Source organism: Petaurus breviceps, unplaced genomic scaffold (assembly GCF_028583685.1).
Source record: "Petaurus breviceps papuanus isolate PSGF00001 unplaced genomic scaffold, PetGlider_PUasm1.0 90779, whole genome shotgun sequence".
In the NCBI taxonomy this organism is placed as follows: Eukaryota; Metazoa; Chordata; class Mammalia; order Diprotodontia; family Petauridae; genus Petaurus; species Petaurus breviceps.
The window spans coordinates 7,881,229-7,907,567 of NW_027187344.1; the positions used below are offsets into that span (position 1 = coordinate 7,881,229).

Consider the following 26,339-nt stretch of genomic DNA (forward strand, 5'->3'; position numbering starts at 1 on the left):
TGTAGCAGCAAGCACCCCAAGCGTCCTCAGGGTTTGCAGCTACCACAGGTTCTTGGATCTGCTTTGTTAAAGGAAAGCAACTCAAAATGGGTTAACAAGCTTACTTTAATCAGTCAGACATATACCTTGTTCAGGAGAAAAGGTCAGCACCCTGAACCTCAAAGTATACAGGCATAATTATCAAGACAGAAACATCAAGTAGACAGCTTTCCAAACTGTCCAACCATTACATCCATACCCAGTCAACATCTGGGTTTCCACATTCTGGGTTTTTCAAAGCCGGGGGACTCTCAACAACGGCTTCCCAGAATTCAGATCAAATCACAGAACACTTCTCAAAGTGAGTCCCAAAACAAAGCTACACATCAGGGCTTATATAGCCTTCTCCTGACTCAGAGAATGTAACAACCTTTTGGACCCACTGGCCAATCAAAAAGTATCAACTGAAAAACAAGCCTCCCACCCCAGGCTCCAGGTGAACCCCAGCCTAGGGGCAGGGAAGATCTTCCAAATTTGCATTCCCATTACAAGGAATTAGTGGAGTTCCAAAATATGAGTTTACTCCAATGGGGGCCCATCAATGTTTTCATTCAGGTAAGGCACCAACTTTAGGATTTCAATACTATTTAACAATTGCAAGAAAATTATTTTTTTAATTCAGCTTCCCAAGCATTTTATATACATTATCTCCTTTGATCTTTAAAGCAACCCTGTGAGGTAAGTAGCACAAGCATCACCATCACTTTACAAATAAGAAAACTCAGGCTGAAAGGTTAAGTGATTGGTGGAAGTAAGAGGTTAAAGAAGAACTTACATCCAGGTCTTCTGAATAGAAATCCAGTGCTCTTTCCTCTCCAACTTTTTGAAAAAAAGTGGAAAGAATTCAAAACTTTCTCTCTTTTTCAAATCAATGTTCTTATCGAGGGCCAAGAAAGATGGGAAGACAGTAGAGATACTGGAATTTAGTCTTATTTCAGGAATAAACATTTTTTTAAATTATTAGTTGCCTATTAGAATATATTTTGACTTTATGACTATATATACATATATATTCACACACACACACGAGCAACTCTGAAATCCGATCAGGCTGTCTTTACAAAGAGAATCTACATTTTCTCCAGCTGGTTATGAGACTGACAACTGGTCAAGAACCCCAGATATTCTCTATCAGTCTTGATACTAAATAAAAATCAACTATATTCACTTTCAATCAATCAACAACATTTATTAAGCACCTACTAGGTGCCAGGAACTGCACTATGAACTGGAGATACAAAGAATAAAACAATCCTCATTCTCAAAGACTTTATGACTAACAATAATAAACTACACTAACTGTATCAATGTGCTATATTCCACTTTTGTGCCAGTAGAAAAAGCCGATTACAGTTTTGTCTTCTTGCAGTTAACTAACATGTAAAGAATACTGTAATTTATTCTAAAGTCATTCAGCTGCTAAAAGTTCACACAGAGATTTGAATTACAACTTGATACAGTAGCCTGAAATTTCATCTTCTTCTTTCAGAAACCTTCTTCTAAAACCCTGATTTGTATACATTTAGATAAATAGCTATACAGTTACTGAACTTGAAACTCCACTCCCATGACACATTCCAGAGCTCCTACAATTGGGCTATCCCTACTATTGCTTTGGGTGAAATATTATAGCATGGGATTTTAGGTCTGGAAGGGATCCACGAAGAAGATTGTTTTCATATTATGCATTTTCAGATAGTTGTTGGGCTTTGCTTTTTTTTTTTTAATAAAGAATCCCAAAGAACTAGCCTGAGGACCAAGAAACTGGTTCTAGGCCTGGCTCTGCCACAATCTATGTGACCTTGTTTAAATCATTTCCTCTAAGCCTTAATTTGTTCATTTGTAAAGAACTGTTTCATTTCTAAAACTTCTAGAATACTATTTTGTAAAATGGAGCATTATAATGCACTAACAGCTGGCACTATACTAAGAATAAAACTGTTTATCAATTAAAAGAAAATCCCAGCATCCTGGAATGTTGTAAGAACTCTGGGACTGATTATCTATCACAACAGCCTATCATTTTACTGATAAAGAAACTGAAGCCCAGAGAGGATAAATACATCCCCTTAAATCAGATGGCCTAGTTAGTGGCAGAACCAGCACTGTAACACCCAGGTCTCCTAATTTTCAAGCCCACACCTTATTCTACTGAATTACATATCATTTGCTCCATTCTAATTTTACACAACAATTTATTCTAAAGGAGAACAATGTGCACATATTTGATGCATCATAAATGAACAGGTACTTTCCCTCAGCTATATAACACAGAAAAAAATAAAAGATACCAAGAAATGCTTCTAAGGTATACAAAATGTGAATCTGGACATTAACTATCATACCTCATGTTAACTTAGCAATTAAGTAATGATACACACTAAATAAAGCTAGATTAATAAACTAATATGAAAGGGTAGAAAATATTAAACTAGACAGATAATTATCAGATCCTAAATTAATATAGTATCTTTCACTTAAATTTTTCACCTAAGGATCTCAAAGGGTTTTTTGTAAGTACATCATGAGTCTCAGGCAGTTTAGTCTCTTTTATACAAAAGTGACAATACATATTTTCAACACAGCTCAACTGTTTAAAAAAGGGAGAAAAATTTCTGGAAAGCATTTGATAAAATTCTACAATGTAATAATTCTATTTACAATTCCATGTTCAGGAAAAACAATTAACTGCCAGCTATATTTCTTAATGATTAATTTTCACTGTTAGGTTAAGAGACTCTCAAAGGCAAGCCTGAGATAAGATACATAAAAATAAAGGAGGCATTTGCCCAGTTAATCATTTATTTCAAAATGAGATTGTATAGCTTTGTTTATCCCCTGAAAAAAATAAGATTTCTGATACAAAATTTAATTTCCAATTAATATGAAGACAATTTTACTATATAATAAAGTTTAGCAAACTGAATAAAAATATATGCGATGATACTCAATTACAGAGTAAACGAACAATCTGATGTTGCTTTGCCTACTTGAGCAACACCCAAAGAATAGTAATGTTAATAGCTGACATATACAACTTTATAAGGTTTACAAAGTACTTTATTCACATTAATTCATTTGACTTTCAAAATAACCCTGTTAAAAAAAAACTACAGGTATTATTATCCCCATTTTATAGGTAAGAAAAAGTTCTTAGGTTAAGTGAGTCTGCCCTAAGTCACATACCTAATGACTGTCAGAGGCAGAATTCAAACAATGGTTATGCTTGGTTTCAAGTTCAGAGCTTTTCTGCCTTTAAATGTGTAAGGAATTGTAAGGAAATAAAGAAAATTGTAAGAAATTAATATAAATAATTAATAAATACTGAATTGAAACCTGGCAGTCCTCTTCTTTGTTTTGGCTGTTCTGCCCAGCCTGAAAGGGAGGACAATGTGGAGAAGGGGGGAAAAAAGTCCTAAAGAGGGAATCTCTTCTTCCCCCTCAACCGTCCAAGCCCAGTCTACTGACATGCTGCTTAGCTTTCTTTAGAAAAAAGAGGATGGCCAGCTGGACCCACACCAGGCCAGTCTCAATAGAATACTCCACCACTCTTAATGAAACAAGTCCTGCAGACAGGAATAAGATAGACTGAGAATTTAAAGAAAATGGACATATCTATAACACAAAATAACTGAAATAGAAAAACAAGAAAGAGATTTTTGGAGGCGTTGGGTCTCCCTGTATCATCCAGGTTTACAAGTATAGTGGCTGTTCACAGGTCAAACACAATTACAGATCACTCCAGAAACTTTGACCTCCATTTCTAATCTAGGACAGTAGCTTATCCTTATGCAGCCTGGTACACTCTACCAAACTCCTTTTGTGAGATGGAGATGATTATAATACCCAAAGGAATAACAGGAAAAGCAGAGAAAGAAGGCTATCAAAATAAGTATCACTTATAAATAATGATATAAACACAAACAAAATGCTAGCAAAGAAACATCATATCCAAAAAAGACTTATTCATTTTGACCAAGAGAAGAAATATGGCATAAAGAAGTGTCAAATATCCTTCCACACTTTCCTTAGTGCCTCAAACCACATTAAAATGTAACTGGGAAATATTTAACAAAATAAAAACACAACAGAACACAGATAAAAACATTCTGAGTCAATATGCCACCTTCAGATACTTGAGTTTGACATCACTGGTTAGATAGGTAGAGTGCCTCATGGCCCAAGGACGTGGGTTCAATTCTTGCTCTGTAATTCTGGATGAGTCATTAGCCACTCACTGCATCTAAGACTTGGGGGGCGGGGAGGGGGGTGGGGAGGAAGAGGTAGACACTGATCTACATTGGTAAAGTAGGTTTCTTCATTTAGCATTTCACTATATGAGTGGTTCTCAAACTGTAGTCTTGCAATCCCTGAGGGGGACCCCCAAAGGTCAAAACTTTTCATAACACTAAGATGCTATAATTTCTAATACAATATATAGTGACAGATATAATCCATATAAACAAAAGTTCTTTGGGGAGGGCGGTCCTCAATAACTTTTTAAGAGTATAAAGGCATTGGTCCTGACACCAAAAAATTTGAGGACTGCTTTTTCCTATACCAATGAAATCACAGGTCCAGTTCTTATCTCTATGACCAAGCGGGATTATACTAGGTAAGCATGGAAGGTTCAATATCAGGAGAACAATAAGCATACTTAATCATGTAAATAACAAAAACTACACATTTATATCAACTGTTCAGCTGTGTCTTCATGACCCTATTTGGGGCTTTCTCGGCAGCTATACTGGAGTGGTTTGCCATTTCCTTCTCCAGCTCATTTTACAGATGAGGAAACTAAGGCAAACAGAGTTAAATGACTTGCCCAGGGTCATATAGCTAGTTCATTTCTGAGGTCAGGTTTGAACTCAGGAAGATGAGTCTTCCTGACTCCCAGCCCAGTACTCTATTCACTACACCATCTAGCTGCCCTTTGTATCAAGAAGAGGAAGAAAAAAAATTTTCAACAAAACACTATACAGCACTCATTCATGTTTTTAAAAACAATTCTACAAAGCATAAATATTTCCATCCTTTTTATAAAATTAACAAAATGGCCAACAATAATCTGCAATGAATATAAAGGAAATCTTATCAATAGGCCCCCTTCAGAGCTAAAATCTTATATTATTCACCCAGTATTTCAACCAATCCAACAGTAGGGATAATCACTTTAGCAACTGTTAAATATATTGGGGTTGGTATAATTTTAAGCTAAGTAACTATATAGGGCCATTCTTTAATACAATCAAAAGTTTATATCTACCCAGTCTTCAATGGATGTGGTCAAAGGATATAAACAGCCAATTTTCAAAGGAGAAAACAAACTATTAATAATTATTTTTTTAAATGTTCAACCTTGCTAATGAGCAAAGCTGCACAAATTAAAATAACTGAGGTACCAAATTTTCACTCAAGTTGGAAAAAAATAAGTAAAACCAAAAAAACCTAACTGCTGTTAGGGTTGTACAGAAACAAGTATACCCATTCATTGTTGGTGAAACTGCAAACTTGCAGGGCTTTCTAGACAGTGTTTTGCCACTGTGCAGCAAAAATTGCAAAAACAATTATACTCTTTGAACCAACAATTCCATTTAGGATATATGCCCTGAAAATATTTTTGAAAACTATACAAAGATTTTCACAACTGTATTTTAAGTAACTGCAATAAAATTTAAATAGGGGTGGCCAGGTAGCACAGCGAGTAAGAGCACCGGTTCCAGTGTCGGACTGACTTGGAGATCGAATCCTAGGCTCAGACACTTAGCACCCACCCAGAAACACCTGGCCCAAGTTACTTAACCCCAATTGCTTAGGGGTGGCCAGGTGGCTCAGCGAGTAAGAACAGCGGCTCCAGTGTCGGAATGACCTGGAGATTGAATCCGGGCTCAGACATTCTGCACCACACCCAGAAATAACTGGCCGTGTAACCTTGAGCAAGTTACTTAACCCTGATTGCTTTAAAAATAAATAAATAAAATAAAATAAAGTTTAAATAGCAAATTGTTTAATAAACAGTTTAAAAATAGCAAAATTCTTAATTAATTTGTAGCAAATTAATGTAATAGAATATTATATAACATGTAAACAAATATAAAATCAATATAAACATAACTAAAACTAAGAGCTAACATTATTTGCAAAAGAGAAACAACGAAAGATTTCCCAACAAGAATGGACTCAAGGGAAAGCTGCTTTGCTTTCTATTATTATTTGACATAATACTAGAAATGCTACCTAGAGCAATAAGAAAAACTAATTAATCAACAAGTATTTAAAAAACACTTACTACTTGCCAGACTGGGGCAGCTATGTGGCACAGTGGCAAGAGTGCCAGGCCTGGAGTCAGGAAGACTCCTCTTCCTGAGTTCAAATCTGGTTCAGATACTAGCTGTGCGACCCTGGCCAAATCACTTAACCCTGTTTGCCTCAGTTTCCTCATCTGTAAAATCAGCTGGAAAAGAAAATGGCAAATCATTCTAGTACCTTTATCAAGAAAACCTTAAATGAGGTCATGAAGAGTCAGACATGACTAAAAAACAACTGAACACTTTCTAGACACCTTGCTAGAGATAGAAATACAGAGAATGAAACAATCCTTGCTCCTAAGGGGCTTACATTCTAATGGAAAAGACAACAAGAACATGTAAGTATATACAGAATAAATATTAAGAAAACAAACACAAATTTGTATAATACTAGAAATTTAGCATATTTTAACATATTATATTATGTAATAAATGAGATGGTTTAAAAGGGAGATCACTTACACTTGAAGGAACCAGGAAAGGTTTTATGAAAGGGTGATGTTGAGTAGAATCTTGAAGGAAGAATAGGATTCTACAACAGAAAGGTGAGGAGAGAATCTATTCCAGAGACAAGAGCTAACCAATGCAAAAGCTTAGAAATGGAAGGTAGGATGTCATGTGTCAGGAACAGAGAGAAGGCCAGGTTGGCTGGATGACAGAGTGCAAAATAAGAGTAATGTAAAATGAGGGTAGGAAGATAGGTTGGGACAGACTGTGAAGGGCTTTAAAACTAAAAAGAGAACTTTGAGTTTTATTCTAAGGGCAAAAGGAAGCCATTAGAGTCAGTGGAGTAGATCTGGTATGGTCAGATCTGCAATTAAGGAGCTGTTCTGTAGAACAAAATGGAATAGGAAGAGACCAGGGCAAAGAAACCATTAAGGAGGCTGCTGCAACAATAAGACATATATATTGGGAAGGAAAAAGTAACAAGATTAGGCAACTGTTAGGACATAAGGAGAGCAAGAGTCTGGGATAATGCTGAGGCTACAAACCTGAGAGAATAGAAGAATGGTGGTATCTTCCATAGAAAACACAAGTTTGGAGGAAGGGTGAGGTTAGAGGATTTGGAACATGCTGAGGTTGAGATATCTCTTCAACATACAGTTTGAAATGCCTAATTAGCAATTTGTGGTGAAGGATGGAAGCTCAGGGGAGAGAAACAGGTTGGAAACACATTGGAAGTCACTGGCATAGAGACAATAACTAAAAGGAATAAACATTGAGGGAGATAAAATTATCCTTATTTGCAAATTATTTGATGATTTACTTAGAAAAATTCAAAGTATCAATGAAAAAATTAATCAAGATGATTAATATTTTCAGTAACGTTTTGGGGGTTTTTTGCTTGTCTAATCATTTTTCAGTCACTTCTGACTCTAAACAGGTACAAAAACATAGGCATTTCTAAACACTAACAAAAACCAGAATGAAATAAAAGAAAGTCCATCCAAAATAACTACAAATTGAATAACATTCCTGGAAATTACCTATCAAGAAACAAGGACTTTTATAAATGTAATTTTTTTATAAAAATAAAGGAAGACAAAGTAATTGGCGAGATAGTCACTGCTAGGCCAGACAAATATAACAAAAAAAATTGCAAAATTAATTTACAAAAATATGTACTATATATATTATTTTACTAAAGAGTTACTTCATGACATTCAAAATTCATTTGGACCACAAAAGATCAAGAATTTCATAGAAGATGAAAGAAAAATAGCAATGAAGGGGGCCTAGAATTAGCCCAGCATTCAAACTATTATGAAACTGTAATCATCAAAACTACTTGCTACTGATTAAAAAATAGAAATGTAGATCAGTGGAACAGACCAGACAAACAAGATCTAGAAGGAAATGGACACAATAGCTCAGTGTTCAATGGTCCCAAAAAATGAAACTACTGGGGCAAGGGATCCCCGTTTTGTAAGATCTACAGGAAAAATTTGAAAATGGTTTAGCAAAAAATAAATTTCAACCAAATCTTATACCATTTTACACAACAAAGTGCATAAGTAACCTAAATACAAAATTACCTAAATGTAAAATATTTGATATATTAAAAAAAATTAGAGAACAAAAAAATGAACCTTTCACAACTATAGGCTGAGTCAATAGAATTCACTACCAAACAAGGGGCACAAAAAGCAAAAGAGATAGTTTGAATTTTATCTTATATTTATTTGCATATATGATGTACCAAGACTGTAGAATGTGAACTCTTTGAGGACGGAGACTATATATTTCCTTCTGTCCTTGTGTTCCCAAGCCTAGCACAATGATTTGCACGTAACTATTTAATAAGTTCTTGGTGAATTGAATATACAATTTTTAAAGTAACAAAACAAGGCAGCTAGAATAAAAGAAGCTACCAAATGGGGGAAAATAATCTTTGTATGAAATGTCTGATAAACAATTAATATCCAAAAATAATAAGAAATAAATGCAAATAAGGCTAAGAGCTATTTCTAACTAGAAAAGTGGTCAAATGATATGAACAGTTTTCAAAAGAAAAACAAAGCAAGAACAACCACACTGAAAAATATTTAATATTATTAAGAGAAACACAAATTAAAACAACTCTGAAGTTTCATTTCAAACTCATCATATTAGCAAAGATGATAAAAGACAGAATCTACATGGCAGGGTCTGTGAGAAGACAGGCACAATAACACTGCTAGTAAAGCTGTGAATTGGTTCAACTGTTCTACCAAACAATTTGCAATTATGACAGATAAGCAACTAAACTGTCCGTACCCTTTGGCCCAGCAATATACTGGGCATCCACACCAGGGAAAGTCAATGACAGAAAGAAATGTCTCATATATATCAAAATATTCAAAGCAGCACTTATAGTGGTCAAAAAAGGGTAACTAAGAGGTGGTCCATTGATTAGGGAATTACTAGGCAAACTGTAGTATATGAATGTAATGGAATATTAGGATATTAAATAAAATAATGCAATAAGGACGAATCCAAATAAGTAGAGGACAAAATGCATAGGAAATTATGAGGAGAAAAAAAAAAGGAAGAACCAGGAAGACAATATGTACCAATACAAGAATGTAAATTTCAAAAAGAAATTAGAATTCAGATAAAATGCAATAACCAAACTTGGTTCCAAAGGACTACTTCCTCCTCTCAGTAGAAAAGGAGTAGACTACACTTTAAGACACTGTTCTATGTGGTTGCTCTCTCAGCTGATTTTGCCTGGTTTTGTTTGTTATAAGTGAGAGTTCTAAAGTGGGGGAGCAGAACTGGAAAATCATTGTAGTGTAAGAAAAAGAACTAATAAAACATTACAAGGGAAAAAAAAGCAGACTAACCATCACAGATTTATTTCTAAGACATGGTATCATATTAACAGGATAAATTCATAGGATAAATTTTTCAATTTTCTAAATTGTGTATGACATTAAAAATAGTGTGCTCGCTAAAAAAGTAAGAGACAATAGGGCTTGCTGGCTAGAGATCCAGCCTTAAAAAACCAGGAAGACCTGGGTTCAAGTCCTAATTCAGACATAGTAGCTGTGTGACCCTGAGCAAATCAATTTAACTTTTCTATCTCAGACACTTACTTGCTGTAGCAAGTCATTTAACCCTGTTTGCCTCAATTTCCTCATCTGTAAAATGAGCTAGGGAAGGAAATGGCAAACCACTCCAGGATCTCTGCCAAGAAAAGTCCAAATGGGGTCACGAAGAGTCAGACAATATGGAAAACAACTAAACAACATTATATTATATTTCTATGTATTTTGTTAAACATTTCCCAGTTATATTTTAATCTGATTCAACCTCACTCAGGAGTTTTGAATGCCTCGACTTGACACCTCTGCTCCAGACAACTCTTTAAGATGAAGAGAAGGTACTAATCTCCAATGGTAGGACTTTACTTGTCCAGGAGTTTTTCATATCAATAAAATCACATGTCCCTATTAACAAGATATTGAATACCTTAAACTCAAGCAATGTAACACTAGCAATAACTTCAAAGGACCATCAGTAGATCATAAAACAAACTGCTCTGCTCACTGTTACCTGACAAGTCTTATTCATTCCTGTCCACAGGTCTTTGATAAAATCATTCCCCACACACAACTGGGACATAACCTTGACTTGCCTCTCCACTTCATAAATCCTACAGACCATTCTGGCCCTCTTCCTCCATGACACTTTCCTCGACCCATGGCAGCCCCTTCCCTCCCCTCTGAGCTTTTCATGCCCTTGATTGTCTATACCACTTTTAAAATCATAAAACTGGGAGTTAGAAGAGACCTTAGAGCTAATGTAGTCCAATCCCTTCATTTTACAGATGAGAAACTGAGGCCCCAAGAGGCAAGTGACTTTCTCAGATAATAATAATAATGGACATTTACATGGTACTTTATAGTTTGCAAAGCATTTTACATAGATTATTTCATCTGAGTCTTATAACACTAGGTATAATCCTCATTTTAGAGATAAGGAAGAATGGAAACAAATAAGCATTTATATAGCACCTATGTGCTGGCACTGTTGCAAATATTATTTCACTGGTCTTCACAACTTTGCAAGGTAGATGCTATATTATCCCCATTTTAGAGTTGAGGAAACTGAGGCAAACAAAGGTTAAGTGACTTACTCAGGGTCACAGAACTAGTAAGTGTCTGAGGTAGGATTTGAACTCAGGTGTTCCTGAATCCGGCCCAGTGTCCTATCCACTATACCACTAGCTGCCTCAAGAATAAGGGAACTGAGACTAAATCAGTTAAGTAACTTGCCCATAATCACACAACTAGCAAGTGTCAAAGGCAGAAAACTGTCAGGAAAACCTGAGGTCAATTCCCACACTCTATCCCTTATGTTACGGTACTTCTCAATTTTTTCCCCCAACACCAGACAGGAGGTAGTTAGTTAGGCTTGGATCCAAACACTGGTCCATCTAACTCCAAATCACAGGAACACAGAATCATAGATTTAAAGTAGGAAAGGACCTTAGAGGTACTCTGATCCCAGGAGGAAAGCAAGACCTAGAGAGATCAAATGGCACGCCTAAAGTCACACAGGTATTAATTGGTAGAGAAAGACTTTGAAACCAGATCTCTACCTCCAATTCTAGCACTCTTTCTATGGTACCATGCTGCCTCCCAAATTTAATGTTCTTTTCATTTTTCCACACACCATATACTGTCCTGTATTAGACGTTACCTTTACTGTCTATAATACACTGTCTTCCTAACCAGAAGATAAGCCCCTTGGGGAAAAAGGAATAGAATTTATACTTCTCTGTATCCAGCCCAGCAAACAGTATTATGCTCAGTAAATATCTAGGCAAGTTCTCATCCCACTGACCTAGGCAGCCTCAAAGCACTGTCACAGTGTGCTACCAGCCACCTACATGTGATCATTTTATTCTGAGAGCAGTACAGTGTTTTATTTCTTCTGTCAAGTCTTTATTTTGGCATCCAAAATAGCACAAGGCAGCAAATACACAATTTAGAAGATTTGATCAGTTTCCTTCTCTTCTGCTTTTCATACATTACAAACTGGTGCCCAATTAGAAAGAGAAAAGAAATTCATGAGACTAGAGAAAAAGAAAAAGGGCACACTTAATAGAGACAAAAGGCACAGAAAATTATTATAAGAAAGATCTAATGGGGGGCGGCCAGGTGGCTCAGCGAGTAAGAGCACCAGCTCCAGTGTTGGGACGACCTGGAGATTGAATCCCGGGCTCAGACACTCAGCACCACACTCAGAAATAACTGGCCGTGTAACAAAAAAAGATCTAATGAATACCAAGTACTCACTGGAGACTTACTATGTATTTAATACTTTACTCAGTCCCAGAGAAGATAAAGTAGTATAAAGCATGCTCTAGCAGTAGCACCTGCACTCCAGAAACAGTGAACACAAGTCAGGATATAATTGAGTGCTAAATCTGGGTACACAGATAAGTACCTAAAAGACTCAAAGACAAAGGTACTCCAGATAGGGATAGAATAATCAGGGAAGGGTTGTGGAAGAAGTAAAACTTGATCCTTAAAAGATAAGTAGGGTTTGGACTCAGAAAATGTGGGAAAAGAATATTCCTGGCAAAATTAACAACATGAAGAAATCAAAAGCAAGTATTATTATCTAATTATTATCTAAATATTAAGTATATTATCTAATCATCATAGGGGAGGAAAGAGAATGATCAGTCTGAAGAGCAATGAACAGTAGAGGAAAATAAAGGTGTTACTGGAATTCTTCCTTTTATTAAAAAGTATTACCTACTGAAGAACTAATTGTATGTCTTCTCAAATTTCATTCATTTTCCACAGATGGAATGCTTAATCCAAGTCAAAATTTCTTTATGATAAATTCTTCTCCATCATCCTTCTCCTTTCCCTCTATAACAGCAGTTCTCAAAGAATACTCCATAGGTCTCTGGGGGGTCCCAAGACCCTTTCAGGGAGTCCCCAAGGTCAAATTATTTTCATACTAATACAGCTATTAATAATAATAATAATACATAATTAATTCCCTATACAAAAGTGTTACCACTTAATAATGAAAAAAAAAAGGACAATGATTTCTTGTCTACCAAGTTTCTAGGACATTTCCTTTAACTAAAGTTGTATTTCTAAGGTCTAAGATTTTTTTAAACTATCAGCTGTCAATATCCTATCAATCATCAAGCACATTTGTTAAGCAAAATAAACCTTTATTAATAAGTTAATATAAATAACTACGTGCCAAGTTGGCATTACGCTAAACACTGAGGTTATAAAGGCAAAAATGGACGTCTTTGCCCACAAGAAGCTTATATATAAACATATACAAAAGAGATACAACAGAATTTAGGAGGAAGGTCATAGAAGCTGTAGAGGTCAGAAAAGCCTTCATACAGAAGATGGCACTTAAGCTGAACTTTGAAGGAAATGAGGAATTCTAAGTGGCAGAGGTGAGGGAATACTCACTTTGGCAGCTATGTAGACAATGAAATCTAAAGGAAGAGACTTAAGGCAAGGAGACTAATTAGGTTATTGCAACGGTACAGGAAAGTGATAAGAAACTCAACTAGGAATTCACACACACACACACACACAATATGATTCTATGAGTAAAGAGAATGGAACAATCAAGATGCATTTTAAATGTCTACTATGTGCTAAGTTCTAGAAATACCAAAAAAGGCAAAAAAACAGTCTCTGCTCTCAGGGAGCTCACGGTCTGACAGGGGAGACAACAAGCAAATGAATAAGATACATTCAGGATAAACTGAGATGATCTCAGGGAAGGCACTAACATTAAGGAGAGGGAAAGGTTTCTTGAAGAAGGTAGGACTTGAATGAAAGTAGGGAAGCCATAATGTGGAGAGAGCTCCAGGCATGAAGAGCAGCCATTGAAAATGCAGTCAGGAGATAAGCGTACATTGTGTGAGGAACAACAAAGAAACCAGTGTCACTGGATCACCGAAAATGTGGGAGAGAGTAAGGTGAGGGTGAAAAGAATATGAGAAGACAAAAGACAATTTTGATTACATACAATTAAAGTTTTTGCACAAACAAATCCAATATAGCGAAGATTGGAAGGGAAAGTTAACTGGGAAAAAAATCTTAGTTGCAAGTTTATCTGATAAAGGTCTTGTTTCCAAAATGCATATATATGGTCCTGATTCACTTTTGTAAGAATCAGTACCACCTGACAATTGACCGTCAAAGAGTATGAACAGGCAGTTTTCAGAGGAAGAAATCTAAAGTATCAAAAGTCATGCAAAGGGGCAGCTAGGTGGCGCAGTGAATAGAGCACAGGCCCTGAAGTCAGGAGGATCTGAGTTCAAATCCAGCCTCAGACACTTAACACAAAAACTAGCTGTGTGACCTTGGGCAAGTCACTCAACCCCAACTGCCCTAAAAACAAACAAACAAAAAAGTCATACGGAAAAATGCTCTAAATCAGGGGGGTCAAACATGGTCTAGCCCAGGGGCATGGAACCTGAAGCCCTACGGCCACATGTGACCATCTAAATCCTAAAGTGTGGCCTTCTGACTGAATTCAAATTTTACAGAACAAATTCTTAAGGCTGCAGTTTCCCCGTGCTTGGTTTAGCCTCTGAGTACAGCTAAAACCAAACTGAAATGTAACTGAAAAATACTTAACAAAATAAAATTCAACAGAACACAGATAATGTTAATATGTGGTTTTCTAAGTCAAAATTCTACCCACAAAGATTCTTATGTACAGTTTAGTTTCTACTTGACTTTGAGATCATTGCTATAAATCTCACTAAAAATTAGAGAAATGAAAGTTAAAGCAACTCACACAAATATAAGATTTGGAAAGCTGAAAAAAAAAAAGGAAAATTACAAATGCTAAAAGGGCTGTAAGAAAAAGGGCAAACTGATACAGTACTAGTAGAGCTGGGAATTCGTACAGCCATTCTGGAAAGCAATTTGGAACTAGTCCAAAAAGTTACTAAACTCTTTGATCCAGTCATACCATTACTAGGTTTATACCCAAAGAGATCAAAGATAAAGGAAAAGGATTCTATGTACAAAAATATCTATAGCAGCTCTTTTTGTAGCAGCAAAAACTAGAAACGAAGGATATGTCCATCAACTGGAGAATGGTTGAACAAATTATGGAACATGAATGTAATGGAAAACTATTATAGAGTAAGGGATTAAAAATGAGATGGTTTCAGAGAAACCTGGGAAGATTTGTATGAACTAATGCAAAGTGAGCTGAATCAAAAAATGTATACTATATCAATATAAATTGTAAAAACAAACTAATTTTTTGTAGGGAGTAGGAGGCAGAAGACTATTGCAAGGTGGTATTTGTTTTTTGTCTTGGGGGTTTTTTTGGGGGGGGAGAGAGATAGAAGGGAGAAAAAAATAAATGCCTGACAATTTTTTTTTTAATTTTAAAAGGAGAATGTGGTAGATGCAAAAGATACTGTGGAAACAGAAAAAGATCTGGCAATTGATAATATTATTAATATGTAATTATATTATATTAATATATAATAATAATATGATTCACTCCTAAATATTAGGAGTGAAAAGTTAATGATACCAATGATGCGAAATGGGTGACAAGAAGAGTGATGATGGCCTGGACGGAAGTGGGCGAGTCTTGGAAGAAGAGTAGGTTTTAGGGACAGCCAGGTGGCAGTGAGTAAGAGCGCCCCTCGGAGTCTGGAGGATCGGTTCCGGCCTCAGATACTTAACACCCACACAAAAAAAACTGGCTGTGTAACCCTGAGCAAGTTACTTAACCCCAATTGCTTTAAAAAAAAAAAAAAGAGTAGGTTTTGGGGAAAGATAATGAGTTCTATTCTGGACATGTGCAGACTGAGATGTCTGTAAGATATCCAGAATAAAAATCATTTTCAGTTAAGCCAGAAATATGGTCATTGATTTTCCTTGTTGAAATAAAAGATACATGTTTTGATTAGAGATGTATTACACTGCCAATTCCATTAGGATTGGGGAAATAACATTTTCAGCCACAAAAGCTGCCTCTATTCATTGCCTCCACTTCCTCTCCTCTCAACCCCTCAACCCTTGGCTGCTTGTGCCTCCTTTCTAAAGTTAACCAGTCACAGGGTCTAACCCATTAAACTGTTAAATTACCAGATGTCAGGTACTGGCTTTTTACTTTCTTCCCTGCGGCCGCCCCCCCCCTCCCCCCCGCCTTACCTGAGGGTGTCCTGCCCAAAAGAAGGCAAATTTTGAGGGCCAAGAACAACCTAGTTAACTTAGGTTTTACAGGCTTGGTTTCTTTCTCAAACACCAAGCCTTAAACTCAATTCACTAGGTATCTCGGATTGGATAACAACAGATCCCTACCCAAGCACCACTTAATGGTTATTTTTGGGCCCTCCTAGTTCAGAGTGAATGTAAATAGTAACTGTTTCTCTTTTGGCCAGCAACCCTGAGGGTCTTGCCCTTCCAGTTTGATATCTTTTTATTAAAGGGGCCATCCTTAGATTCACTCCTTAAAGAGGTCTATTCACTGAATGGACATTGTCTCACTAAAAGTGAGAACCTGAAAAGACGGCTTAAAAGTGTCAAGGTCTCCCATTGCATCCTGGGTCATCTTGAGTCTTCATGACTGATATCTGGCCATTGGACCTAGATGGCTCTGGAGGAGAAAGTAAGGCTGGTGACTGCACAGCCTCCCTCACTCAAATCAAAGTCAACTACAAGTCATGTCATCATCAACCTGAGGTCATGGTCCTCTTCGAGAAAGGAAAAACACAACAACAACCACACAATCTTTATCCCTAGTACTTAGCACAGTGTCTGGTATATAGTAGGTACTTACTGCTTGGTGACTTGGCTTGACTTGTAATCTGGCTTCTGATCTCAACTGAAACAGCTCTCCAAAATTACCAATGAGCCTTCAGTGGCCAAATCTGACAGCCTTTCCTCAGTGCTCATTCTTCCTGACCTCTCCTACACATGACACTGTTGATCACCTTCTCCTCCTAAATATTCTTTCCTCTTCTTCCTTTTCTGTTTCTATTCCCTCTCCTCCCCTTACCTTTCTGACCACTCCTCAGTCTCTTTGATTAGTTCATGATCCATACCACACTCCCCAAAGGCTCTGATTTGGGTCATCTTCCCTTCTCTCTCTATACTCTCCCTTGATGACCTGACCACCTTTCTGCAGACAATTTCTATATTTATGTACCTAGCCACAATACCTCCTCTGAGCTTCAGTCCCATATTACCAACTGTCTACTGTATGTTTATCCAAACAGGATGTCCTAGAGACATCTCATATCCAACATATCCAAAAAGGAACTCATTTTCTTCCAAAACCCATCTTCTTCTGAACATTCCTATTTCTCTCAAGAACACCATTATCTTTCCAGTCAGCTTAGTCCAATAACCTTGGTGTCACCTTCAGCTATCACTCTCACAACCCATCAGTTGCCAAATCAAACTGTTTCTACCTCCACAGCCTTTCTTATATACAACCTCTTCTGTCTAATTACACAAACCACCTTTGCTCAGGTTCCCATCACATCTTGCATCACATATGCAAAACTCTCCCAAGTGGCCTCCTATACCTTAAGTCCCTCACCACTCCAGTCCATCCTCCACATAGCTACCAGATTTTCCTCCTGTCACCCTCCCAATCTCAATAAACTCCACTTGCTCCCTATTGCCTCTAGAATAAAATATAAACTATTAGATTACCTTAGAACAGTTTTTAAAGACTTTAACCCAGCCTCAACCTGTATTTCCTACCTCACTATAGATTATTTCCCCTTCTTCACTCTGCTCAACCAAAATGGCCTCTCTTGATCCTCTCTCTTCCTTTCGTTCTCTCCTCTTCTGTGTTCCCTTTCCCCCTTCCCTCTATTGCTTATGCCTAGAATGTACTCCCTCATCACTCTTACCTCAAAGAATCTTTCCTCTTTTAAGACTTAGCTCAGGCTATTCTAAAGAACATCCTGTTCCCCCAACTACTAGTATCCTCCTTACCAAGCTACCTGATTTATCCTTTTTTTTACATCTGTTCTGCATATGCTTACATATGTACTTGTTGATTCTCCCATTCCAACATAAGTTCCTTAAGAGTTATGATAATATTCTTTGTACTTAGCATTTTCAGTACCAAGCCCAGAGCCTGGCACACAGCAAGTGCTTAATAAGTTCTTGTTGACTGACTAACAAAAAGTCATAGTATCACAGGCTCATAGTTTTATAGGTGAAAGAGATCTCGGAGGCTATCTAGTCCAACACACTCATTTTACAGACAAGGACATGGAGGCCCAGGTGAAGTTAACAAGACTTGTCCACGGTCACAAGTAGGAAGGAGTAAAGCTGGAATTTAAAACCATATCTTCCAATTCCAAATCCAGCACTCTTTCCACTATACCAATCATTCCCCCAAATCCAGAAGAAACATCAGAGCTTAAAGATAATGACATGTATGAATTTTTTTATACAAAATTTGAATTATATTTTTTAAACCTGCCCCTAAAAAACCTCAATTTTATAAAACAAGAAATGTTTCCTGATCAGGAAATCTAACAGGAAAAAATTATGAGACATTTTTCCAGTCCAAATTTGCACTAGGATTACTGAAAGAGATAAAGCGGGTTAAAAAAAACTTTTTTTATAAATGAAATGAGAACACTAATAAAAAAAATGAAAAAGAAATGAGAGTTATGGAGGGAAGAATTGGAAAGAGAATTAATAACTGGGCACAAGAGGTAGAAAACATTACCCAAGCAACACACTTCCTGAAAATTAGAATGTACCAAATAGAAGACAATAATACCATGAGACAAGAAATATTCAACCAAATTAAAAGGAAAATAAAATGTAAGGCATCTCATATCAAAAAGTGACCTGGAAAACAAATTGAGCAGAGATAATTTAAGAATCACTGGACTACCTGAAAGTCATAGTGACCAAGAAAAAGAGCCTAAACATCATACTCCAAGAAGTTACAGAAGAAAACTGCTCACATTTCTTGGGACCAAATGGCAAAATGGAAACAAAAAGAATCTACTGGTTACCTCCTCAAAGTCCCCCCACAAAAAACTCCAGGAACAGTATAGCCAAATGAAACCCAAACCTTCCAGGCCAAAGAAAAAGTACTGCAAGCAGCTAGAAAGAAATAATTCAAGTACTATACTGAAGAGTACACAGGCTTAAACTCAAAATAACTTCCCCTGCAAAAAACGAATATAATGTTAGAGGGGGAAAAAACACTAATGAATTAGAGGGCTTCCTAGCATTCCTGATAAAGAGACCAAAGCTGCATAGCATCAAAAGAAACATAAAAAGGTAAACATGACTGAGCCATGAAGGAGGGAAGGAAAGAAAGGAGGGAAGGATTTTTTTAAGCACTTACTAGGTGCCAGGTACTACACTAAGTATTTCACAAATATTATCTTATTTGATTCTCACAATAACCCTGCCAGGTAGGGAATCAAAAAGTTTTACAGCTAAGGAAACTAAGGTTAGGTGATTTGACCAGGGTCACACAGCTAGCAAATGTCTCAAATTGGATTTGAACTGATAGCTTCATGAATCTAGCTAGGCCCTATACACTGCACTACCTAGCTGCTTCCTGGAATAAAGTGTTTTCTTTCTAAGGGGTGGGGAGGAAGGGAGAATACACAGTCCTATCATCAGGTATCAAAGAGGGAGTCTAATTAGATAAAAGAACTGGGAGTTGTTCAGCTATGTTTTGATGATATTTTAAAAAGAATGGAGGGGCAGCTAGGTGGCGCAGTGAATAGAGAACTGGAGTCAAGAGGAGCTGAGTTCAAATGTGACCTCAGAGACACTTAACACAAAAAACTAGCTGTGTGACCTTGGGCAAATCACTTGACCCCAACTGCCCTAAAGAATGGAAAAGGAAAGGAAGAAAAATATACTAGTGATGTAAAGGGTAGAGGAAGGATAGGGGAAATAATCTCACATAATCATCACACAAGTAAAAGGGTACACAAAGCAGACATCTATACAAACAAGGAGGAAGGATTGGGGGAAGAGCAGGTATTAGATTTTCACACTTACCTGAACTGTTAGAAAAGAAAAGTATACTTTGTGTCCTCAATAATTAGCACAGTGCCGTGTTACATTTATGAATTTATACAGAGTAGACACTTAATAAATGCTTACTTTTTTTTTTAAAGCAATTGGGTTTAAGTAACTTGCTCAACGTTACACGGCCAGTTATTTCTGGGTGTGGTGGTAAGTATCTGAGCCCAGATTCGATCCCAGGTCATCCCGATTCTGGGGCCGGTGCTCTTACTCACTGTGCTACCTGGCCGCCCCATAAATGCTTACTTATTAACTGACTGACACACATAGTTGGGAGCCAAAATATATTTCATTCAAAAGAGAAAGAGGAGGGAAAGGAGAGAATAATGGAGAGGGTAAATTATGGGACAGAAAAATTCTAAAATTCTGAGGATATACAAAAATATTTGGAGCAGCACTTCTTAAGGGTAGGAAAAAATTAGATACTGAAGGGGTGCCCACCAAATGGGCAATGGTTAAACAAATTATGGCATGTAAATGGGATGAAATGATTGGCTGGTTTTTGTCCTTCATTCTCAAAGAGGACCAAAATGACATCACTATGTTGAAGTCAAGGTACAATGTGCCCAACTGTGACTGATCAAACCAATATGAGCTTGAAAGGCTCTACCACGGGTAGGGCACAAATAGTCCACATGAATATTTGGAGTGGAGATGCCTCTAAATTTGCACATATCACACTTCTTTCAAACTACTACAATTCTGTTTCAAAGAACACATCAACTTCGTTGATGTGAGCACACTATGCTGTGCAGTTCTATGACGGCATCTCAAGTTCTTCAGAGACTTTGAAAGTGTCCTTGCATCACTTCTTCTGTCTTTCATATGAATACTTGACTTGTGAGGGCTCTCCATAAAAGTCTTTTAGGCAAATATATGTTTGACATTCAAACAACTTGGTCAGCGAACTCTGCAGCAGAATTTCAAATGCTTAGCAGCTCAGCTTAAGAAAGGATCTCAGTATCCGGTACCTTATCTTGTCAGGTGATCTTCAAAATCTTCCTAAGACAATTCAAACAGAAGCAATTCAGTTCCCTGGCACGGTGCCATTAGACTGACCAAGTTTCACAGGCATACAACATCGAGGTCAGCACAACAGCTCTGTAGACCTTCAGTTTGGTGGGCAGCTTAATAACTCTTCTCCCCAACACTTTCCTTTGGAATCTTCCAATACAGAGCTAGCTTTGGCAATGAGTGTGTCAACCTCAGCATCTGTGTGTACATCCCTGGAAAGAATACTGCCAAGGTAAGGTGAACTTATTCACAGCATTCAAAACTTCTCCATTTGCTATAACAGATGATTCCATGGATAGATGGTGTGGTGCTGGCTGGTAGAGAGCCTGTTTTCTTGGTGTGAACTATTAGGCCAAAACTAGCAGCAGAGAATCGATCCATACTCTGCTGTAACTCAGTGACAGGGACTATACTGAGGCCACAATCAAAATGGGATACTATTGTGTTCTAAGAAATAATGGAGGAGATAATTTCATAGAAACCTGGGAAGACTTGCAAGAACTGAAGCAGAGGAGTAGGAAGAACAAAAACAACAATTTAAAAGTGATGACAATATTGTAAAGACAAAGAACTTTGAAAGACTTAGGGATGCCTAACCAACAGAATGACTGACTATGACTTCCAGAGGACTCACAATGAAACATGCTCTCCACCTCCTAATAAAGAGATGATGGATTCAGAGTGTAGAACGGGAGACACAGTCAATGTAGAAATCTGTTTAGTTTAACTATAGATGTTTAAAATATATATAATCAAGTTGTTTTTCCTAATTACTTTTCTTTCTTTCTCAACTTGGTGAGGGGAGACAGAGAGAAGGATTTTTGTAAATTGAAAAAAAAATTCAAATTAAATCACTTGTTACCAATGTATTTAAAAATGAACTTTTAAAAGGAGGGAGGCAGTGCAGAGGGTGAAAGAGAGGAGAAATCATAACGAGCAATTATTTTAAATATTACCAAATTTGCCTGTCAATTGGACTAAAATTTAATTTTATTTCGAGGCTTTTTCAATAAACTTAAGAAGAATTAAAATTTAAGTTTCTAATTAGGTCACAGATTGAAGATTTGAAGTCTTTTAGTCAAACCCCCTAATATTACAGATGAGAAATCTGAGGCCCAAAGAGTTTAAATGACTTTAACAAAACCACATAGTCAAGTACAAAGCTGGGATTTGAACCAAGGTCCTCAGACTCCAAATTCAGCACTCATTGCACCATACCATGCTGCTAAAAAAATTTCAAGTACTCAGTGAACAGAGCACCGGTCCTGAAGTTGGGAGGACCTGAGTTCAAATACAGCCTCAGACACTTAACACTTACTAGCTGTGCAACCTTAGGCAAGTCACTTAACCCCAATTGCTCTGCCTTCCCCCCACCCCAAAAAAAGACAAAAAAAAAATTTTAAGTACTCATAAGATTAGTTAATTTTCATCTCTTTTTCTTCACCTTGAATACGTCCTGACTAAAAAGGTCCTTGGACTAAGTGCCCACTTAGAGAAATGCTAACAACTTCATTAACCTGGGTCATGTTTACATTTCAATTGTCATGTACAGTTATCGGTTTAAAAAGTTCTCAATACATTGAAGATATTATTCTGATTTAGTAACTTGGACCCTTTCTTGAATTTTACAAGTATGTGACTTGAATACTTTAAGAATTTGATGACTAGGGTCAATTTAATAATAGGTCACAAGACCTCACAAATACTATTCTTCATAACAGAACTATGAACAGAACCCTGAGTTCGTAAGTTAAATAACTGTTCCCTGTGGAGAGGTATCAGTCTAAGTTGGTTATTTGCTTTAACTTCACCAAAAAGGCTTATTAGAAGCAAGCTTTAAGCCCACAGTTGGACAACAAAATAACAATACATTAAAAATTCCAATGATAACTTTTCATAAATGTCATTTCAAACACACTGAAAATCAGAAAAACATTATTAAGAGAAAGTTATTGGCACTCATGTTAGATAAAAGAATTTGTCTGTTCATTCAACCAGCATTTAATAAGCACCTACACTATGCAAATGACATTTGTGCAAGGTATATATTATCATTGAATCATAGATTTATCATTTAGTCAAATCCTCTCATTTTACAAAAAGAAACTGAGACAGGGGGTGGGTAGGTGGCGAAGTGAATAGAGAACCAGCGCTGGAGTCAGGAGGACCTGAATTTAAATCCAGCCTCAGACACTTGACACAATTACTAGCCATGTGACTTTGGGCAAGTCACTTAACCCTAACTGCCCTCAAAAAAAAAAAAAGAAAGAAACTGTGGCCCATATTTTGGGGAAATGATTCGCCCAACGTGACACAGAAAGTTATCTAAAAAGGAGTAGGAAATAAATAAACTATGAGATTTTGTATAACATCAAGTCATAAACTTTTTCTCACACAAAATGAGTCTAAAAACCTATTAAGAGGAATATATACTAGTTTTCTAAATTTTCAAATGTGAAGTCTGAATCAGAAAAATCTGTTGTACTCTAATTCTAGCATCCTAGCAAAGCCTCCATGATAAACATTAATTTGAGCAATACTAATAAGCACTTACCATGTTCCACAAAAACATTGCAGTGGGGACCCCCATGCCTTGATGATTCCTTCTTCCCTGCTCCTTTGATAAAGTGCAGGGCAGGCAAACTTGGCCTTCTCTGGTCCCCAAGGACTTTTCCAGGCTGCTGCCCCATAAAGGAATAATAGACAACCCTTTCCAGAAGAAGAGGGTTTCAGATCTTCCAGAATGGTCCAATAGCTCAGAATGACAATAGTATAATTTGGGTTTCACATTCACATTCCAGAAAAAATCACTTGCTGAAGTCAATCACAAGAGAATTCTCCCAAAACCAAGTATAAAAAAGGCTTCGTAGTTCACTCAGGTAAAGAGGAGCTCCAATTTTAATTTATCAGTTTGATCAATACAACTATAATGTTATCAAAATATCCACTGATTTGGATGTCTTTTATTTGTTGAACAGAAATTAGTTTCTTTCCAAAAGTGAAGCCATTTAAAAAAATATTCACAAGGAATGCACTTCTCCCACTGTAATTTTTGCATCCCTCTTGAGAGTCAAGTATTTGCATGGAGTATTACTTAAGTCTAAAAGGGTCAGGCATGCCAATGTCATTTTAGATTTCCAAACAAAGACAAAAGTGTAGCTGTTTCTGGGTCTATGCTTATCAGAAAAAAATCAGGAATGGTCTTTGACAGAAGGATCTGGACACCGGCTCTGAAACTTTTCCTGTGGAAGTCGCCAAACCCTATCTTGGTTACTTCATCTTTGACAAATTTCCTGCCAATCTGGCTGCTACTTCTCTCCGGAAAACTGAGCAGGGTCACCCAGACTTCACAAACAGATTCAGATTTACTCTAGCAGTCAGTCACTCAAGGAATGCATTGCTAGCAATTTCAAGTCAGCCTTTTTAAAGGGCCTGTGGAACCAACCCAGGCTTTTCCTTTGCATTAAAGTTTGGGGCTGTCTAGAGCCTAATAAGGCCTTGGGTGACATAGAAAAAGGCTCAGGGCATTAAAGGTTGGCGAGGTTGGGGGTGGGGGGAGGGAGAGAGGAAGGGAAAGCAAATGGATAAGGAAGAGTGTTTGAATGGGTGGCACCCGGGAGAAGCTAAACCCGGGACAGGAGGGAAAACTTGGCAGCCTTTTGGGGAAGGGATAAAAGGTGGGGAGGAGGACGGGGAGAAGTGAGTGGCAGAGTTGGGGAACCTTTGAAAAAAAGGAGTGGAACAGGAGAGTCTGGGGGAGCAGAGGGGTCAGCAGGGGAAGGAAAGAGGTTGGTTCTCTCGCTCACGACCGTCTCCCATGGGGAAGGGATCGGCGGTGGAGCTCCAGGTACCGGAGTGGGGGTAAGACCCTACTGGAGAGTCCTGCCTCCCCCGATACCCCAAAAGCCGGGGTCGGGAGGGAGTCGCCGAGATGCCCGTGGGGAGGGGGGGAGGGGAGGAGCTGCCCGGTCCTTGGCGTGGAGAAGGAAGAAACTCGGCCTGGTGACACCCGCCGCCCCCGGCCCGGCGGTCCTTCCTCCCTCGGGTCTCCCACCCCAGCCAATGGTCAGTAAGTCATATCTCCCGGAGCTCCCCAGCGTCCGCCCTCTCCCTCCCTGCCAACCTGCCTCCCCTTCTGCCTGCCTCACTCTGCCTCTCTCTTTCTGCCTCTCCCCCTCCCAGCTGGCGCGAGGGGCTGCAGCGGCGGGGGCGGAGGCCGGGGGCCGGGGGGAGCCTTAGCTGCGGGTACACGGCCACCGGCTCGGGCGCTGCTGCTCAGGCAAAGACACCAAACCCCTCGGCCGCCATGATGGATTACAACTCGCTCCACAACGAGGCTGAGCCCCGCCCCGGGGTCCCAAGCCCCGCCCCTCCTGGCCCCGCCCACCGCTAACACGTACAGGACGTAACGGAAGCAGGAGGAGGAGATTAGAGCAGGGAGGAGCGTACGTCAGAGGAGAGGTGTCTTTTGGGGTTTTTTTACTAGATGTTTTCCTTTATGTGAGTCAGCCGTATTTTCCAGTCCCAATCCTGACGTCTCGACGAACTTAGACGGGAACACTTAAAAACTTCCCCGGTTTTGGGGGGTCGGTTTTTTTTTTTTCCTCCAAGCAAGAAGGAAACGCCCGCCTATTTTTATTGGTCTCAGAGAAATCAGGGCTGGACGAAGCTTTCTTCTCCATTGGCTGGTGAGCCTGTTAGTACTGAAGTTGTTAGCCAATCGCTTTGGGCATCGTCCTGAAGCCCGCTGGGAGCTGTAGTTTTTACGTGACTCACTCCCATCCGCTAGGCCACTCTGAGACTTTGTGCACTCTTCTTCCAACCGGTTCTTCAGTCCCTCCCTCCAGGGATTCTACTGGATCTCAGGCCCTAGAAGAGCAGGCATGAGCCTCCCAGGGACAGTGCCCTGGCAGGCGGATGTAGAGCGAAACATAAACTACGGAGGGGACTTTTTCAGAGCTGGAATAGGGTTTCTTCCCTGAGATACCTATCGACCTGTATGCCACCCCTTCTCTCTAGCCATAATAGTTATGTCTGGGGGCAGCTAGGTGGCTCTGTGAATAGAGCACCGGCCCTGGAATCAGGAGGACCTAAGTTCAAATTCGACCTCAGACACTTAAAGCAAAAACTAGTGACCTTGGGCAAATCATATAACCCCAATTGCCTTCCAAAGAGCAAAAAAAAAAGTTACGTCTGTTCCTTTCCAGCCTTTCTTGCATTCTATTCAAGAGCAAAAGCATTTGGGCTATGGAAGGAAAAATATAACTGGGAAATCTAATATATTTGTTTGTTGACCAAATAAAAATCACACAGGCATGTATTGGAATTTTGCTTTTTTTTCTTATCCACAGATGTCAGGTGGTTTATACAACGACTAGAGCACGTATGTAATAGGTCATGCCAGAAGCTACAGAAGATATTGAGACAAGGTCAC

General features: G+C 38.3%; 2 protein-coding genes across 2 annotated transcripts in view; both read right to left on the reverse strand.

Annotated features, from left to right (window-relative positions):
- The window catches only part of ABL1 (ABL proto-oncogene 1, non-receptor tyrosine kinase), a 215,342-nt gene extending 191,089 nt beyond the window's left edge, over positions 1–24,253 (reverse strand). The window contains exon 1 of the mRNA XM_069069343.1: positions 23,460–24,253. Coding sequence (XP_068925444.1) covers positions 23,460–23,595 — 136 coding nt within the window. The 5' untranslated portion in view covers positions 23,596–24,253. The remainder of the gene's footprint in view (positions 1–23,459) is intronic.
- LOC138147111 (uncharacterized) lies at positions 24,066–25,265 on the reverse strand. The gene has a single exon (XM_069069346.1). It carries the CDS (start codon positions 24,412–24,414, stop codon positions 24,283–24,285), a length of 132 nt encoding a protein of 43 aa, XP_068925447.1. The 5' UTR covers positions 24,415–25,265; the 3' UTR covers positions 24,066–24,282.
- Positions 25,266–26,339: the final 1,074 nt, after the last annotated feature.